Below are 18,893 nucleotides of genomic sequence, written 5' to 3'. Positions count from 1 at the left end.
TAGTCCGGCTAAAGAATTCTGACATCTAGATGAACCAAACACCTCGTTGGTTATTGTACTGTGATAACCTACAAAGAAGTTTTAATCTGTGAAAAGCAGAAATGTTAACAGATGAGTATCATCTATATAAATAACTGCCAGTCAAGTAAAAGTTACATGTAAAACAATGTTACTTTACATAAGCAGGTCTCGTGAGCCCAGTTAAAACTAGGAGAACTTCAAAGCGGCTGATGGAAACTCTCTTCTGTAGGAATGTGACAGCAGTTGGGTCAGGAGAGGAGGGTCGCTCCAGGTTGGAGAGAGGCTCTTCCCCTTTATTTAGTCTCATTACACACTGATTTGAGCTCTTTTGTTTTGCTGTAATGGACGTCTGCAGCAGACTGAAATGCTCTCTGACTCTATCTTGTTCACGCCTGCTTTGTTCCCATGGCCTTCAGGCTACCAGCGTCTGCGCAGCCTTACACAGACATGCTCATCATTAGAGTTCTGCGTTAGGCCGGAGTTTTACAAACACAGCCCCTTGCCGGGAGGTGCCTCTCTGGAGGAGGTGAGGGAGGTCTGTATTGCTTATCAGGGATTTGCAGGAACCCCGTGACTGGGCTCACATCAACTCAGGTCAGCAGAGGAAGCGCAACCTTCCTTGGACCCCTGCTGGAGCCCAGATGTCTTTGACTGTCAATCACCTCGTGCCCCTCCCATTTCCCCTTCCCTTGACATAAAAGAAGCCTGGACTTTTTGTACTTTCTTTAGATGGATTTGAGGATTAGGTCTCCCATCTTCTCAGTTCCCGTCTTTCCTTACTCCACACTCAGACGATTTGAGTTTTGGCCTTTCGAAGCATCGGGCACGCGGACTTTGGACCGGTAACGTGTTTAGTACTTCTGATTCTATGTAGAATCTAGACTTTATCATTTTATAGTTGGTTCTTCCTTATCTTTTTTCTCTTATCTTTTAAATAGAGATTAACCAGGTCTGTTCCTGCCTGTAATTTATTGACAGTATCTTTTTTCTTCCTTATGTTTTAAACATAGAGATTGACCAGATCTGTTATGTGCCTCTAATTTTTTAAAGATATTTGCTAGTTCCTGTTATTATCAACTGGTAGTCTTATCTATAAGAATAATTATAGAGCTGCATTCATGAAAATAGTTTAATTGTCACTGGAGAATATACACTAATCATTTGATTTGTGATAGCCCAGCTAGTAAAAATGGAATTTCTTTTTTTTTTTTTTAAACTTATTTATTTTAAGTGTATTTTTCCAGGACCCATCAGCTCCAAGTCAAGTGGTTGTTTCAATCTAGTTGTGGAGGGCGCAGCTCACAGTGGCCCATGCGGGGATCGAACCGGTGACCTTGTTGTTAAGAGCACTGCGCTCTATCCAACTGAGCTAACTGGCCACCCCCCCTACCCCCCCAAAAGGAATTTCTTAATCTTTATGCATTTCTTTCTATTTGCATAGGAAGTGCTCATGTCCCTAACTAGTTTAATTGATGACATAATCGTAAAGAAGCCTTATTCGTTCCCTATGACTGGATACACTTCTGTATGGGCTGATGCTCTGGGGAGAATTGTCCCTCTGGCTCGCTGGGTTAAACAGGTGTCTGGGATCAGCTCTTCGTGCTTGGTCTGATGTCCAGGGATGGAGTTTTCCTCCAAGCATAGGTTGTAGGTTCTCCATGACTACCTTCTAAAGGGAATCAGCAGTCAGTACGTTGGGTTCCAAGTTCCTGCCCTGAGGTCAGGAAATGCCCGGAAGAGGCGAGGACTGTGTTTGATACTGAGTTATGTGTGTGCCGGGCACAGATGATTTAGGATCTTGGTGGAAATAGTAGAATCTTAGTAGTTCAAACATCTACTTTCCTTGTTCTCTTTTCTATGTTCTCCTATGTATCTTTTATATATTTCACCCTTCCCCTTCGAAGGCTTCTCTGGATGTGAAATCCTGCAGATGCCCAAATTGAAGAATTCTGAACAGACAGTTGCAGCTAATTCAGACCCTTGAATACTGAGCACTTGAACAGACTTCTTGTGAAATGTCTAGTGAGGAAGGCCTAGATAAAAATCTGTAGTGAGAGGCACAAAGTGCAGGAGTACAGACTAGATCAAGGGGAAGGCAGTGGGTTGCAGTGGGAAGAAGGCCAGGCTGGCCCCTGAGGATGCAGACCAAGGCCGCGAACGACTCCAGGACGGGAAGGACAAGGAGAACGCCCAGGGGGTCGCCTGTGTGTCACTACCGCCACGCCCAGCGCCTGCTGCGCGGAAGCCTGCGGGCGTGCGTGCTGGGTGGTGAAAGAACGGAGTTCCAGTTCCGAGCCAGAGTTAGTCCCTGCCGGTGCGCTCAGGCCTGGACCCGAGTTGAATTTTCCCCCACGTGCTAGCATTATGAATATTGTTTTATTTCACAAACCTTCCTTTTTCACAATTTATTCCCCCCGTTTAGGTTGGGGAAGTGTTTAGTTTGACACAGTTTCGATCACCTGCCAAGGCCTAAGTATTCTGCTCAATAGTACATGGACTGTGTCACGGTTTGGCCCTGAAGCACTTTCAGTCTCGTTTGTGAAGGAGCCCAGTGCAGGAGGCAGTTGGGGAGTATTATGAGTGGATGCCATCGAAACGCAGAGGGCGACGAGGACAAAGCAGTGTGGCCTCCAGTCGCTGGCGAAGGCTTCTTAGCGGAGGCGGAGCAGACGTGGACTCAGTGTTTCAGCAGCGTTCACGCCTCCCGAAGCCTTTCTGAGCCTCGTACTGGAGCCTCCTTTGCACGGATTGTTTTTTCTTTTGCAGTGTTCCAATTCGTCTGGGTCTGGAATTGTCCGTGTACCTTTGCCAGAATGCTGGACTCAGCAGTGTTACTTTCGTGTTGCTTGTTATCGAGGAAGTAGGGTATCGTTAGCGCTTCTACCCGGGGACCGCACTCCCTCTGCTCCCGGGCTGATGAGAGGAGCGCACCTCCCCCTGTTGGAGTGAAGTGAGGCCACAAGACTCTGTGACTGAGGAGATGTGAGGGACTCACCTCCAGGAGGAAGCTTTCAAAGCACCAGCACACACTTTGGCACAGAGCTTTTCTCTGGCTCCCAGACTAGCAGCGTTCAAGTTTGGCGGCCATATTGTCACCTCATGTCCCAGAGCGATGGCGCTGAGTGATGACACTTGAGCGTTCCTGCCCAACCCAGGATGGGCATGTAGCCTGAGCAAGATGCAGACTTTTGTGTTAAGCTGCTGTGATTTGGGGGTGTTTGTTTCTGCAACACCCCCAAATCACAGCATTATTTTGACTAACCTTTCTTTCCAAATTGACTAAATAACCTTTCTTTCCAAATTTGGTCCCTTGGCCCTCATCCTAGTTAGTCTCAATTTTCTTTTTGCTTTGTCAGTAAGCTGCATCTGTTCTTCCTGTTCTCCAGAGTCTGCCTGTGTCGTTGAACCTTCCGTGATCACATTCTGTAAGGAAATTTGAGACCTATCAAACATAAAGGTAGATGTTTTCCGGTTCCCCCAGCCAGTTCCTCTTGGGCACACTGTGTGACTCAGAATAGCTGCGGTTGGCATCCCACCTTCTGGGCAGGAAGAAGAGCACCCCGACCCTCCACAGGCCCACGAGGAGGGCATGGGAACCTTGAGGAGAGCTCTTGATTCTTTGTTCAGCCCAACAGTCATTTGCTGGAGTGGAAACCAGCATTATCCCGTAGAACTTGTGCGATGACAGAAGTGTCCTGTATTTGTGCAGTAGCCACTGAGCACTTGAAATGTGGCCAGTGTGACTAAGGAGCTGAGTTTTGACTTAAGTAGCACCATGTGACTGACGAGTGACTGTCGTATTAGACAGTGAGGGGAGACCCTAGTACATCATTGGGATGACACACTGTTAGGAGAAAAAAGCAGAGTATAAAAGCATATGTGAGTTGTAGTATACATGTTGAAATAAACAAAAATTAAGTTTTATACAAAAGAAAAAACACCGATGATAACCACATCAAAATATTAACAGTGAATTGTATTAGGGTGGGGAAATTATGTGTGGGTGTTTTCTTTCCATATTAAAAAAAATACTTTAAAAACTTTGATAATAAAAGTATGTGTGGTAAACTTGAGCAGGAAAAAAGAAGTGCTCCAAGACTAAAAGAACATTTCACCAAGTGAATATATTGGGTTAAACAGAGGCGCCCAGATTTTTCTCCATAAGATCCACATGTTACATTTTCCCCAGAGATGCCTGATTTGTAACTGTTTACTCTCTATAACAGAAGTAAACTGCGAAAACATTCCACAGATTGTATGTACCGTGTCAGAAAGAGATCATGCTTTTTGAAGTAACTTTATATGTTTTCAGCAATCCTAAAACTACACACGGTGGGGTACACAGAAGGAACACCTTGACCTGGGTCACGTGTATGCAGTACTCGAGCTCTGAAGAAACTGAGCCGCAGAGTGTGTCTTTCCAGCTTATGGGAGACACTACTCTTGCACCCTACATAACACTAGGGTCACTAATGGGAGCTGTAAGTTGAGTTCTTTTCAGTAATGTATGTGTTGTTAGAAAGAGTGTAAAAAGATGGCACTCTGTTTCTTAGAACATTTTTATGTAAGGGAAGAGATTATGGAAGGTCAGGGAACTTCTTCAAAAAGACCCTTCTCCCCTTTGTTATTAAATTACTCATTTGAAGTCTGTGTCGTTGCCGCGTGTTGTCTATTTGTAAAAAAAATGTTTGCTCATGGAATAACTTTAGTTTTCTTTTGTCCCTAACTGACAAATCATTTGGGACTAATTATATCACTATGAAAACATGTGGATCATGAGATAAAGAATTAAGTGCTGTTGTTTTTAAAGTTCAGTGTGTTGTGCTGGTCCCAGGTCTGCTGCTAAATGTCAGGGCGCTGAATCCGGGAGGCCTGGAGGGGGGGTCTGTGGTGGGAGTGAGCGGGCTGGTGGCTCTTCTGCCCCTTCCTCCACTTTCACTCCTGGGCTCAGATTACTGTGAGGCCGGAGCTTGTAATTGACCCTCGAGCCTGTCTGGAGTCACCTCAGCCTTCGGGGGATGATTTCCACTCACCACCAGGGCTGTCTTGAATCCCAGAGCCCTTAAAACGCCGAGGAATTGTACCCCAGGTGAGGAATTGTGTCCGAGGCGGCACACAGAGCCCGCGTGCCGAGCTGCTCATGTCTGCGCTGCGGAGTGTGGCCTGAATGGGGGTTGCTCTGCGGGCGGGCAGACAGGAAAGGACAGCAGGAGGCCCTTGTGCTTCCGTATGCGACCTCTGCTCTTGCAGTTCTTCGCATGTCGCGTTTGAATGTGTGGTAGGGAACTAAATGTTACTTCACAGGAGGAAGCCTTTGTGTGTTTTTTTTACACTTTATTTTTAAATGAGAGTTGACATTCAATATGATTTTATATTAATTTCAGGTGTACAACATAGTGGTTAGACATTTACATGATTTACGAAGTGGTCCCCCAATTAGTCTAGTCCCCACCTGGCCCCATACGTGGTTATTCCCGTGTCACTGACTACGTTCCCCACGCCGTACTTCACATCCATGGCTCTTCTACAACTGCCGATCTGTACTTAGTCCCTTCACCTTTTTCACCCAGTTCCCCCACCCCTCCAATCTGGCAACCATCAGTTTGTTAAGGGGAAAGCCTTTGATTGCCCAGAGCTGGATTATTATAAATGAAGACAATTTCAGAGGTTTTTTTTAAGGATAGTAAGGAAATTGAGTATTGTTTTCTTAAAAGCCAATATATTTTACATAATTGCTATTCACATTATCATATTAGCGTGGGAACCTGCAAGATGAGGCAAAATAGGAACAATTTGGGGGGTAGTTTGTAATAACAGCTGCCATTTGTGACACTGAACTGCAGAGGCCACAGGATACATAGATGCACTTTGTCCTGGCTGGGCAACAAGGGGACGGGTGAGAGGCGGGAGAGCAAGTGTGTGTTACTCCGAGTTCCAGTTCCGGGCACAAAACCCCGCGTTAGCGGGGGTGGAACGCATTACAAAGCCTGGGTGTTAGCAGGGCTAGACTCGTGCACTTTCTTCTGTCCCCCTTCGTGAATTAAAGAAGACTCCAGTAGCATCACCTTCCATGGGCATTTCATTGTATGTATATGTATATTGCATCCCTAATAGAAACCATTTAACATTTAAAGTGAAAAATTCAAAGAAATTCTAAAATAAGCGTATTTATTGTGGGGCTTTTAAATTATCATTTATGCAGCCCAGTCTTTAGGATGACTTGGGTTAATTTTGCATGGGAGAAAGATACTCAAGATGACTTAAATGTCCTTTTTTCTCAGAGTAAACCTCTGGAGAAGGGAAAGTTGAAAAAGAAACAAAACAAAACAACCTTCGAATATATACAGTGGTGTATACAGTGGTGCTTTTACTTTAAAACTCTTTTAGAGAATTTAACTAAACTGAAATGAAATTTAACTTCATATGGACTACATTTCACATACAGAATGAATATAAAGAGAAATAGACAGAGTTTGAAATTTGGGTGTTTACCAGCAATGTTCTTGAACTTGTCAGGTGGATGTTAAATGGGGGTTTGCCTGTGCTTGTCAGATCCCTCCATTACTTATTAAACCTGAATTAAGTTTTAATTAAACAGATGATCATGAGCCAGTATACCTAGGAATCTCCTCCTTTCAGTTGAGAACTAGAAATAGAGTCTCTGCTTTGGTCAAATGTTTGCCCCTCTACCAAAGAGGAAGCTTAGTTATGACCCAGTTTTCTGTACCTGGGTCATCTGCCAACGGTTTGAGGACCAAAGTAAGGAAGATGGACATTCTTTAGTTCCAAGTCATTGTGGTACAGGAAGAAGCTCTCTTGCGGTGCCTCTGTCTCAGGCCCTGTTACCAGTGTCCACTTAAAGGCTCTGGACAGCTGACTGCAAAAGTCTTGTGAAACTACCAGCTTTACCAGCGTTTTACTCTTTTCCTTGGTCCTCTGCAGTCTGTACTATACAGACAGTAAAAACAAATTACAACTGCTAGTGACTCTAGGGATATGGCCAGTTATTTAAAAATACATGGAATCAGCTATTGAACAAGTTACAGGAAGAGTTTTGTTAGGGATACTAATGCAAGCGACAAGTTTTAACCAGCTTTTTTATGAGATCGTGGAAGTTCAGTGTGGTTTGCTTTATGTTGCAGTTGTATGAACATTGTTTTTCTCACCTCCTTCTTGAATCCTTTCACTTGGCCAGAGAACGGGAAATGTCATAACGACATCAGAGAGAATCCTATGGTTAGGTTGATACTGTGTGTTAAAGTAATCATAATAAAAAACTAAAGCAGTATTTCTGTATTAATCTTTACAGTGAACCAAGTGTGTTGTGGTGTGAATTTTTCAGGTCTTTTTGCACCTAAGTAATAAAAAAAAAGCCTTATATTGAGTTGCTCACAGTGAAACTAGTGTTTTATAGGTTCCATGCAAAGGTAATTATGTAGATTTCGTTTACAACATTCTGATATCCCTGTGCCTTCTGGGTCTCGTGCATAGTCTTGGGCTCAATTTCCCTCAATTTTGTTTAGAATTTTTGTATCTGTGTTCATGAGGCGTATTGGTCTGTAGTTTTCTTGTGATATGTGTTTGGTTTTGGTGTCAGAATAATGTTAGCTTCCTAACACGATTTGGGAAGTATTCTCTCCTCTTTAATTTTTTGGAAGAGTTTGTATAGAATTGGCATTATGTTTTCCTTTAATACTTGGTAGAATTCAACTTTGAAGCCATTTGGGCCTGGAGATTTCTTTGTGGGAAAGTTTTAACCAATAAATTCAGTTACTTTTATAGATATAGTGCTATTCATTCTGTTTCTTCTTACATGAACTTTGGTAATTTGTGTTTTCAAGGAATTTGTCCAGTTTATCTAAGTTGTTTAACTTATTGGTGTAGTTTTTCTAATACCCCCTTATCCTTTTTTTATACCTATGGAATCTATAGTGATCTCATATCGGTCATTAAAATATTGGTAATTTATGCCTTCTCTTTTTCTTGAATAGTGAGGCTAGAGGTTTGCAAAGTTTGTCGTCTGAAAGAACCAGCTTTGGTTTCATTATTTTTCCATTTTCTATTTCATTGATTTCTGCTCTGATATTTTATTTCCCTTTTCTGCTTAGTTTAGGTTTCATTTGCTCTTTTTCTAATTTTTTAAGGTGAAAGCTGAGGTCTTTGATTTGAGACCTTTTCTAATATGGGCTCTTAGTGCTATAAATTTTCCTCTAAGTTCTGCTTTAGTGGCATCCTAAAAATATTGATATGTTGTGTGTCTTCATTTTCATTCAGTTTAAAATACTTTTTAATTTCTCCTCTGAGTTCTTCTTTGCCCTGTTGGTTATGTAGAAGTATGTTCTTTAGTTCTTAGATATTTGGGGGATTTTTCTAGGCATCTTTCTGTTATTTATAATTTAATATCTGAAACCTTCCGTGTCAGATATTAATGTAGATATTCCAATTTTCTTTTCAGTAGTGTTGGCTGGTATATCTTTTTCTATCCTTTTACTTTTAACCTACGGTTAATGTGGATATTTTTATAGCTAGCATATAATTGGGTCTTGCTGTTTTAAAATCCAATCTGACCATCTGTCTGTCTTATAATTGGTTGTTTAGACCATTTAAATTTATTATGATTATTAACAGCTATCTTTTAACAGTTTCTCTCCAAGTGATATTATACCATTTCATGTAATTTTTAAGACCCTTTAATAGTTTTTCATTTCTCCACTCCTGGCCTTTGTGCTATTGTTGTACATTTTACTTGTATGTATACATATGTTCCCAACCTCACAATACATTCTTGTTATTTTTGTTTCAACATTCAGTTACTTACTTATTTATTTATTTATTTTTAAAATGAGTTTCTGACACTCTTTTTTTGGGGGGGGGTGGAAGGAGAACAGGACTTTATTGGGGAACAGTGTGTACTTCCAGGACTTTTTTCCAAGTCAAGTTGTTGTCCTTTCAATCTTAGTTGTGGAGGGTTCTGTTCAGCTTCAAGTTGTTCTTTCAGTCTTAGTTGTGGAGGGCGCAGCTCAGCTCCAGGTCCAGTTGCCATTGCTAGTTGCAGGGGGCACAGCCCACCATCCCTTGTGGGAGTCGAACCGGCAACCTTGTGGTTGACAGGATGTGCTCCAACCAACTGAGCCATCCGGGAGCTCAGCGGAAGCTCAGCTCAAGGTGCCATCTTCAATCTTAGTTGCAGGGGGCGCTGCCCACCATCCCTTTCGGGAGTCGAGGAATTGAACTGGCAACCTTGTGGTTGAGAGCCCACTGGCCCATGTAGGAATCGAACCGGCAGCCTTCGGAGTTAGGAGCATGGAGCTCTAACCGCCTGAGCCACCAGGCCGGCCCTCAGTTATTTTTCTAAAGATACTTAAATAATAAGAAAAATGTAGTCACCATTTCCCAGTGCTCTTTGTTCCTTTGTGTGGGTCCACATTTTGTTCTGGTATCATTTTCCTTATGCCTGGACTTCTTGTAACATTTCTTGCAGGGCAGGTTTGCTGGTAATGAATTATTTCAGCTTTTGCATGTCTGAAAAAAATCTTTGTTTCACTTTCATTTTGAAACTTATTTTTGATGAGTATAGAATTCTAAGTTGACAGGTGTGTTTTTTTCAGTATTTTAAAGTTTTTGCCCCATTATCTTCTTACTTGCATTGTTTCCAACAAGCAATCTGGTGTCATCCTATCTTTGTTCTGTTCCCCTTCCCCGCCCCCCTTCCCCGCCCCCAGGCAGCTTTAAGATTTTTCTCTTTATCAGTGGTTTGAACAGTTTTGTTATGGTCTGCCTAGATGTTATTTCCTTCATATTTCTTAGGCCTATAGTTCAGTTAACTTATTGGATATGCGTATTTTAGTTTTCATCAGTTCTAGAAAAATTATGGCCTTGATTTTTTCAAATTTTCTTTGTCCCCTTCTCTCTCTCCTCCAGTTAAATATATGTTAGATGCCTTAAAATTGTCACACAGCTCACTGAAGCTCTGTTAATTTTTTAAAGTTCTTTTCTCCGTGTACTTAATGTTGTGTAGTTTCTTTTGCCGTTTAAGAGTCAGTAATCTTTTCTTCCGAAATGTCTGGTCTCCCATTAATCCCCACCCTGTGTAGTTTTCATTTCTAGATGTTTGACCTTGACTTTGTATCTTCCATTATCTACTTTTCAAATATATGGCATTTAATCATAACTATTTTAAAGTCCTTTTCTGTTAATTTTAATTTTTGTGCAATTCTGGGTTGGTTTTAATTAGTTATTTTTCTCTTCATTTCTACTTTCTTTGTTTCTGCTTCTTTGCATGCCTGCTCATTTTTGATTAGATACCAGACATTGTAAATTTTACCTTGGATGCCAGATGTTTTTGTGTTCCCATACATTTCTTGAGCTTTATTCTGGGACCATGGTGAAATTAGTTGGAAACAGTTTGGTTCTTTTGGATCTTGCTTTTAAGATTTGTTCGGCCGGACCAGAGCAGTGTTTAGTCTAGGGCTAATTATTCCCTGCTACTAAGGCAGGACCCTTCTGAGGACTCTACCCTGCGCCCCTTCTGGCTGGTGGGAAGCAGGCACCATCCCCAGCCGTGTTGGGCACCAGGGCCTGTTCCCGTGTCCTTTGTGATGAGCCTTTCTTGAGTCTCGGGGCGCTCCTCACTCGGGTTCTCTGGTTACTGCTCTGCTGAGTGCTGGGCGGGGCCCTTTGCAGGTCCCATGTGTTCCTCTGTGCCCTGTTCTTTCTCCGGTTCTCTCCCTGTGAACTGCAGCGGCCTTAGCGTCTGTCACTCAGCTCCTTCAGCCCCTGCTTCAGGTCCCCTCACCATCACGGGCAATTTCATTGAATGAGTACCGGCTTGTCACCTTGCTTCAAGTGACGTCCCCAGAATTGAATGCATTGTTCAATTGATTTGGCAGCCTGAGATCCAAACATACTAGAGAATTCATGGGAAATTTTTAAATTTTGAGAGTCAGCTGGAAAATTTCAGCAGGCGAAAGTTACAGAAAATCTTTGCTTTAATTTGTCTAGTTTTCACAACTCAGAAAAGATAGTGGCAGAGAGGATTTTTAGAAAGTAGCAGGATGTGCCTTAGTGACACATTAATCTAGTAACTTAATCCTGTGTTGGATTTAGACAATTTTTCTTTATATTTAATGGGCGTAAAATTTACTTTGTACTTACAGATGAAATGCAAGAAACTGAGTCTTAAACCTTTGGAAAGAGTGTCTGTCTTTCTGACTTGATGCTTTGACTAACAATAAGTATTAATACTTCTTTAACAATAATTTTTGGTAGCCCTCTTATTGTTTGCTAAAATTTATGTAAAAGCTAAGCCAATGAGATTTACGTATCACTAAGGTAGTTTTCATTTTCTAGTGGCATAGATTAATCAGAGCTCTAGCATAAAGATATTACGATTTAGTAAGGCCGTTGTTAGATTAGATCGACATTTTGAAAATATGTTAATTTAGGGGGGAAGCTATTAAATTAAAAGAGTGGTATCTATCTATCACAAGTAATCAAAAAATCAACCTAGATATATAAGAAGAAAAGTTACAATAAGATAACAGAGCAGCCTGGCGTGGCTCTAAGGCAAATCCATGTTTCACTTTATTTTTTATGAAGTAAGTTTTGAGCAAGTCCAAAGATTTCAGGCATACAAAGTAATTGATTACTTATGGTAAAACCTAAATTTAAAGGACTAATTTTTTTACCAGTGTTTCAATGAAATTACTATTCAGTTGCTTATTTCTGTTATACTTAAAAATGACTAGTGATTTCAGCATTACAGATAAACAGAATTTTACTAGTCCAATCTGTTGAGATAGCAAAATAAACATAATATAGTGGAGCACAAGCACAAAGTTATAAATTTCTGGATTTTCCTTTCTTTTAAATGATATTAAGCTTTAAAAGTTTAAAATGTCACTTAGCTTAAAATGTGAAAAATTACAGCAAAAAAAAAAAAATCAGTGTTCTAAAATATCAAAGGTATTTTAATAAAGAGGAGCAGTTCATTTGGATTTATTTTTCCCCAAAAATCAGTAACTTAATTTATATCTCTATATAATGCATACCTTTTTCCCTCTCATTTCTGTAGGTTCTGCCGGAGAGTTACATTTGGCCTCAATGTGAAATTAAAGTAGAAACTCGCACCTACTTGTATGTTGCTGTCATGATGCTGATTCATTCATTGGTCATGCCTACAGAGGGAAACCTGTTCTAGACGGATGACTGCCAGCAAAGCTCAATGCTTCTCCTAGATGTCAAGCTTCTCTCCTTTTTACTGGAGTGAAAATCCCCTCCAGATACCGCAGAACACCGACTACAGAAAATGCTTCGCGGTCTGAGGATGTCAGCAACCTAAATTCATGCGCCCTGTCGGGACAGTTGTCGTGGGTGGTTTACCATCAGAAAGCTGCTCCAGCTCTTACCCAGGCCCTGGATCTGTTTCTGAGATGTCTCTGCTTCATGCTTTGGGTCCAGTGCAGACCTGGCTGGGACAAGAGCTAGAGAAATGTGGCATCGATGCCATGATTTATACTCGTTACGTCCTCAGTCTTCTGCTGCATGACAGCTATGACTACGACCTGCAGGAACAGGTATTTACGTCCGTAAATGTTCTGTGAAAAGACGTGATTGCGTCCGCGTGTTAGTGTTTCTCTTCAGAGTGCTTCCGTACGCTGTCTGACCCGGCTTGCAGGCTGCCGTGGTCCACAGACTCCTCACCTACCAGGGACTGGTAATGAGCCGTGTCACAAAGCACCCTGTTTAGCTCAGCTGTTTTCTCTGTCCTTAGACATTCTGGTGCAGACCTGGGGCTTGTCACGGGCTGGCGACAGTCTGATGACCTTCTGCCTTTGAGGAGCACTGGTCTTAGCGTTGGCTCCTGCTGTTTAGGAGCCTTGTACCCCACGGTTAGACCGTAATCACTGTGTCAGTTACACTTCTTAACACTCCGGAGTTTGCTGTGTCATCTGCAAGAATGATGTGGAAAGTGTGTGTTACAAATCAGCAGACTTCAAAGTTCGGTAAAGCACGTAACTTGGCCATAATTCATACAGCACCTGCTAAGTTGGCCATTACACATTATATTTGACTTAAGTGCTGGGTTTAAAGTGAGAAAAGCAACCAAATCCAGGTTCTTGGGGGAAAAAGCTTCCATCTCACTCTCCAAGAGGAGCTAGAAAGCGAGGCCTGCTGAAGGGAAGCAGCATCACCACCAGCGAATGAAGGGATTCTGGGTGATTGTGTACAAACTGCCCATAAAACGGAGTGTTTTGTGGACAGTTTTGGTTGTTTTAAACCATTGTTACTAACACTACAAAGCAGGAACAAAGTTTCAGTGACAAAAGCAGCTGGCTTTGGCTTCACAAACCACAGAACAGTCTCAAAGTCCTGTGGACACAGAGGGCTTCGCCAGTATGCTTAATATTTGTCATGTGGCAGTTGTCTAGAGTGTATCTTCTCACTGCTGGGCTGTCGCCTCCTCCTAGCTGGACACAGCTGCGTTCTTCCTGCTTCCCGGCTGCCTGCTGCCTTGGCTGGTGAGAATTAGGACAAATCAAGTTTTCAGGGGATTGACTTCGGACCTCATGATCAGAAATGCTGTACTTTGCTCAGTAGTTTGTATAATTTCCTTACTGAGGCTCTATTATTTTCCAGTTGACGTAAAATATTCTACTTTAGGGGCGAGTAAAATGCTCACTCTGTAAAGATGGAAGAATTTTTGTTTCCAGAAACGAGGACGCTATTTCTTTTAACTCAAAAATCATGTATTCTTACAATTGTATATTAACAATATCGGCCTAGAATATTTAATCAATACCCATACATTTGTTATCACGAAGTATTTATGTGCGAGGTGCTATAGGACATCGAAAAGGCCATTAAACGTGGGCCTCCTGTTAAGACTAGTCGAGGACAGGCTCTGATGAGATGTGTTTGTGAATCCCTCCGGTTTCTTTATTAGTAGGGGCGTGGTAGTCGGGTCAAGGCGGCTGTCAGTACCCAGCAGTGTTTGATCTCCCTCCAAAGTTCTGGTTGATCTTTAGGAATAGGACAGATTAAGGTGAGTGAAAACAGAACGTGTCTGCAGTTACAAGGAGAACCCACAGGGAAATAAAAGGCCCCTAAGAAATGCTTCCCCTCAGCTCCGGTAACAGTGCCAAGTCCCATGCTGAGGGGTAAGGTCAAGTGGAAACGATACTTGTTTTAATAAGAGGTGACCCTAAGGGTCCCTTAGTCCCTGCGTTACTTGTCCGTGACTGAAGGGGGAGGATGTGCACACTGTATCCCCCAAAGGAGAGTTAGGGCTCAGTGCAGAGGGAAGTTCTCCTGTAACGGGAGGAAGGAGAATGGAAGGGCCTTCGCTTACCTTCTGTGACGCAGACTCCGGCTACCAGCCACGCGCGCCCCCTTCCTGCTGTCTAGGTCAGACACAGGGTGGCCTCGCCCTCTGGGAGGCCAAGTGGCTCCACTCGTAGGTGTCCGTTTCATCACATCTTGTCTCCACCCTCAGTCCTTGAATTAGTTGAACCTAGACTTGAAAATGGCCAGCTTCAAGGCCATTGCTTCAACTACTAGCCTTGTCTGCCATGTTTAATTCATTGTTTTTCTCAATCTGAGTTAAAACAAACTCACAAAGAGTTCTTGTGTGCTGAGAAACAGATTTTGTGCGTCACTTGGGGCTCAGCTGCCCAGGACGATTAGGAAGGAAGGCCGATCAGACACCGGTCCTGGCTGAGGCTGAATAACTAAAGTTGTAGGTAAACCACTGATTGAGCAGGGCTGGAAGTACAGTTGTGGCTTCAGCTGCTCACTCTGAGTCTAGAGAAAACTGCCTTCTGACGTGTAGATATTATAGTTGTGTCACAGTCGTTTTATTTCCATGAATTCTTTTTTTCTTTTTTCCTTCTTTCTTGTGGTCAGGATTGCCATACTCTGGGAAATGTACTCTCAGATAATCGGGAGGCCACTGTATATCATTTTAGAATGTAAATATAAATTATTCATATTTTCTGAGCCGTCCTTCAAGGCCCAGGTCACCTTTCTCTATGATAATAGAGATAATTCCCAGTGAAAACATTTCATCCTCTTCCACACTTGATCGTATTTCTACTGTGCAGCTCTTTGTTAATAGTTACTAGAATGTATTATCTTTCTTAGTAGGTGATAAGATTCTGAAGGGCGGAAATTATAGATTCATCTTTTAAAAAAATGTAAACTTCTCGTGAAATAATTTCAAACATCAGAAGAATAGCAAGAATAATACAAAGAGCTGTCATGTTCACTCGGTCACCAGTTGCTAACATGTTCTCGCTTTTGCTCCTTTTGATGCTCACTTATCCTGAATAAATCAACATATTTTTCTTAAACCGGACTTTTAGCCATAATGCAGTTATAAAATTCAGGAAAACTAACATTGACACGTCATTATCCACCACGAATGTTCAGTTTTTATCAGTTGTCCCAATAGTGTCCTTCGCTGCAAAGTTTTCCCTCGTCCAGGATTCAGTTTGAGATCATACACGGACCCCAGTGGTCACATCTCTTCAGTCTCCTTTCATCTGAATAGTTCCTCATTCTTCCTTTGTCTCTGACATTGACACTTTTGAAGAGCACAGGCCAGTTTTGTGGAAGATCCCCCTTTGGGTTTGTCTGATGTTTCCTCCTGTTTGGTCAGCTTATGCTTCTGTGGTGGTAACGTTCCATAAGCGATGGGTTTCCTTCCCTTCCATGCATCACATGACGTCAGTCTGTTTGCTTCTTAGCGGTGCTGCCTTTGGTTCAGGTGGTGTCCGCCAGGCTCCACCGTAAAGCCGAGCACGATGTAATTATCAAGTGACCCGTGTGAAGAGACTTTGACAGTTTTACCGTCCACAGATAATTCCACGCGAATCAGTTATTTGATGGCTGCAGAATGGTGGTTTTTCTGACACGGTTATCCCTCCTCCGTTTAGTTGTTGGTGTTCTCCATAGTGCCTTTCTCTTTTTAAAATCAGGGAATCCTGCGGCGTGCCCAGTGCAGCGCTGGCCACGTCTCATGTAGAGGTTGCCATATTCGGTCCTCACACACCACACCTTGAAGGTAAGTATTACTTTCTCTGCTTTTACTCACATGGAAATGTACATTCAGAGAGGTTAGGTGATCTGTCTGAGGCCACACAGTTAGTGATGAGTCAGGATGTAAACTCATGTCTGTCAGACCCAAATCATGTGCCCCTTTTTTTATATCAGAGAGTTTTGTTTTGTGTTTTTGTTTGTTTTTATATATGACAAATAATTGTTGAATGAATAACATAAAAACACTCTGTATAAAGGCAAGTTTTAGAAACTGGTTTACTGTTTTTAAATGCAGTTGTGGTTTTTAGAGGTGGGGAATAATTTGTCTTCTCAGTTCACAGTTGAATTAGGAGTAGAGTCCCTATGTCACAGTGAAAGACGCAGCAGTGTGGTGGCTGGGAGCCTTGGAACAGCGAGCCTGCAGCCTATAACTTAAAACAGATTTGTGTTTCAGAAATATTCTGTAGTCTCACTTAAAAATGGCTAAAAGGGAAGCTATAGTAAAACTGTAATTAAAGGTGAGAGCTGACCTGCCCCGTCTCAGGCTGTGCTAGGCTGATGGCCAAGAGCAAGGTCCCCAAATCCTCCCTGAGTAGGAAGAACTATTTGGGAAAGATGAGGCTTCCTTTCCCTGTGTCATTCTTACAACCCCAAACGTTCTTATTTTTCCTTTACAACCAATTAAAACCACCATCCGAGAGTTTATTAAATCGTTTCTTAATGTCTCCATATTTTAATGTCCTCATCGTCTTGAATATTTATCAGGAGCCTGTGCTTATGGCAGGACCCCCGCTCGGTGTGCTGAAACAGAAGTCAGAGTATAAACGAGCGTGTGTATATCAGGCACTGGGCGCCAGCCCGGGTCCCAGCATTCACTTTCCTCGCCCAGGAGTGACCCTGTAGTCCCCATTTCATAGTGGAGATGCTTAGAGACGGCAGCTAAGTCACTTGCCCAGGGTCCCACAGCTAGTACATTTTGGGGCATTTATTGGTGTGAAAAAACTTGAAGTCTCCAGGGGGTAGGGACGCCTTCAGTGGCAGCTCGATCCACAGCCTGCAACAGAAGCGGTGCCCGTCCTGCAGTTTGTCTTCTCTGCTGCCCTCACTCAGGCTGCCCTCACCCGCCCCTCCCTGCTGCAGGCCAGAGCCCACCCTCGTTTGTGCGTGATGGGTCCCTGAACTGACTACTCACTTGAGGGGCACACAAGCGCCCGAAACCACAGGGACTAGGAATTGGAGAGGCTGGTCCCCCAAATGAAATCGGGAACGATTAGGGAATGATTAGGGAGCGATTAGGGAGCGTGCTAAACCATCGGAGAGAGTCCTCTGGGAGTGCCTATGTACAAAGTAGCGCTTTCTTTTCATGTTTCTTTTTGAATTTTAGAACTGTTCCCTGATTGTATTACATTCTAAGATTTGGCCTTCAAACAAATACACCATTTGTTAATGTTACCAGCTCTCTTCATGAGTTTGTTCCTTTTCTGCTGCTAGTTTTATCTTTGCAGACCACCCCCGACAGACATTGCTGTTTGATGAAAGTCCCTCAGTCTGGGATTTCTTTAGGTGTTACAATGTTAGATTTTTTTAGGACTCCCAGAATTTCATTTACTGTTGCAGATACAGAGCAACCATGGATTCTGTACAAGTATAAACGAGGGCTTTTTTCCCTTTTAACTTTTTATTGAGGTATAAAATGCATACAGAAAAGGCTATAAATGGGTGGATTTTCACAAAGAACATGTCTGTGTAATTATACCCAGATAAGTGGCTAGAACGTCACCGTAATCTACACAGAAGCCGCCCTCATACCCCACAGCTTCAGAATTCCTCGCGTGTTGGGGGAGGGGGATCCAGCAGAGTGGGGGCTTTTCCCCCCCTTCCTTTTGCTGGGATCCTGGTCCCCTCGTCTCTAGTGTTTTCTCTGCAGCTCATAGAGAGTGCCCCCGCTCCACTGGTTTCTGTCTCTTAAAGGGCCATCTTTTCCTCAGCCCCTTGTCCTGGGCCTAGAATGGGTACGTTTTTCTCCTGAGGGAGAAAGCAGCCTCAGATGTCAGTGCCACTGTGCGCTGTGCGGGCAGCTCCCCCGTCTTCTCACTGTCTGGGCCCCTCAGCAGGCCCCTCAGGCCGTAGTGCAGGTTTTGTATGTTTGGTTTGGTTTGTATTTTATCTGGCTTTTCTGTTCCTTCGGGCAGGAGAGTTGGTGGGTTGCCAGTCACTTTATTATATTTTTTAAAGAGTTTAACTTTTAGAGCAAGGGAAACAAAAGAAAAAATAAACAAATGGGACTACATCATACTAAAAAGATTTTGCCCAGCAAAGGAAACCATCAACAAATTGAGAAGACAACTACTGAATGGGAGAAGATATTTACCAGTGATACATCTGATAAGGGGTTAATATCCAAGAGTTATAAAGAGCTCATACAACTCAAAATTAAAAAAACAAACAACCCAATTAAAAAATGGGCAGAGGACCTGACTATACATTTCTCTAAAGAGGACATACAAATGGCCAGTAGACAAAACCAAAGATGCTCAGCATCACTAACCATCAGAGGAATGCAAATTAAAACCACAGTGAGATACCACCTCACACCTGTCAGAATGGCGTCATCAATAAATCAATAAACAAGAAGTGCTGGTAAGGATGTGGAGAAAAGGGAACCCTTGTGCACTGTTGGTGGGATTGCAATTGGTGCAGCCACTATGGAAAATGGTATGGATGTTCCTTAAATAATTAAAAATAGAACTACCGTATGACCCAGCAATTCCACTTCTAGGTATTTAGCTGAAGAAATCAAAAACACTAATTCAAAAAGATGTATGTACCCCTAT

General features: G+C 42.6%; 1 protein-coding gene across 6 annotated transcripts in view; it reads left to right on the top strand.

Annotated features, from left to right (window-relative positions):
- Nucleotides 1-18,893, top strand: part of KIAA0232 (KIAA0232 ortholog) — a 78,485-nt gene that overhangs the window by 21,097 nt on the left and 38,495 nt on the right. For 5 of the 6 annotated variants that reach the window (XM_074320943.1, XM_074320947.1, XM_074320929.1 and 2 more), the window contains exon 2: nucleotides 12,095-12,596. In XM_074320943.1, coding sequence (XP_074177044.1) covers nucleotides 12,366-12,596 — 231 coding nt within the window. In that variant the 5' untranslated portion in view covers nucleotides 12,095-12,365. Of the gene's footprint in view, nucleotides 1-759; nucleotides 864-12,094; nucleotides 12,597-18,893 lie in introns of those variants that run through there. The other variant, XM_074320930.1, reaches the window with a different exon arrangement.

Source organism: Rhinolophus sinicus, linkage group LG02 (genome assembly GCF_036562045.2).
Source record: "Rhinolophus sinicus isolate RSC01 linkage group LG02, ASM3656204v1, whole genome shotgun sequence".
Lineage (NCBI taxonomy): Eukaryota > Metazoa > Chordata > Mammalia > Chiroptera > Rhinolophidae > Rhinolophus > Rhinolophus sinicus.
Note: the sequence above shows the minus strand (reverse complement) of the source record. Positions and strands in the feature narration are given on the sequence as shown.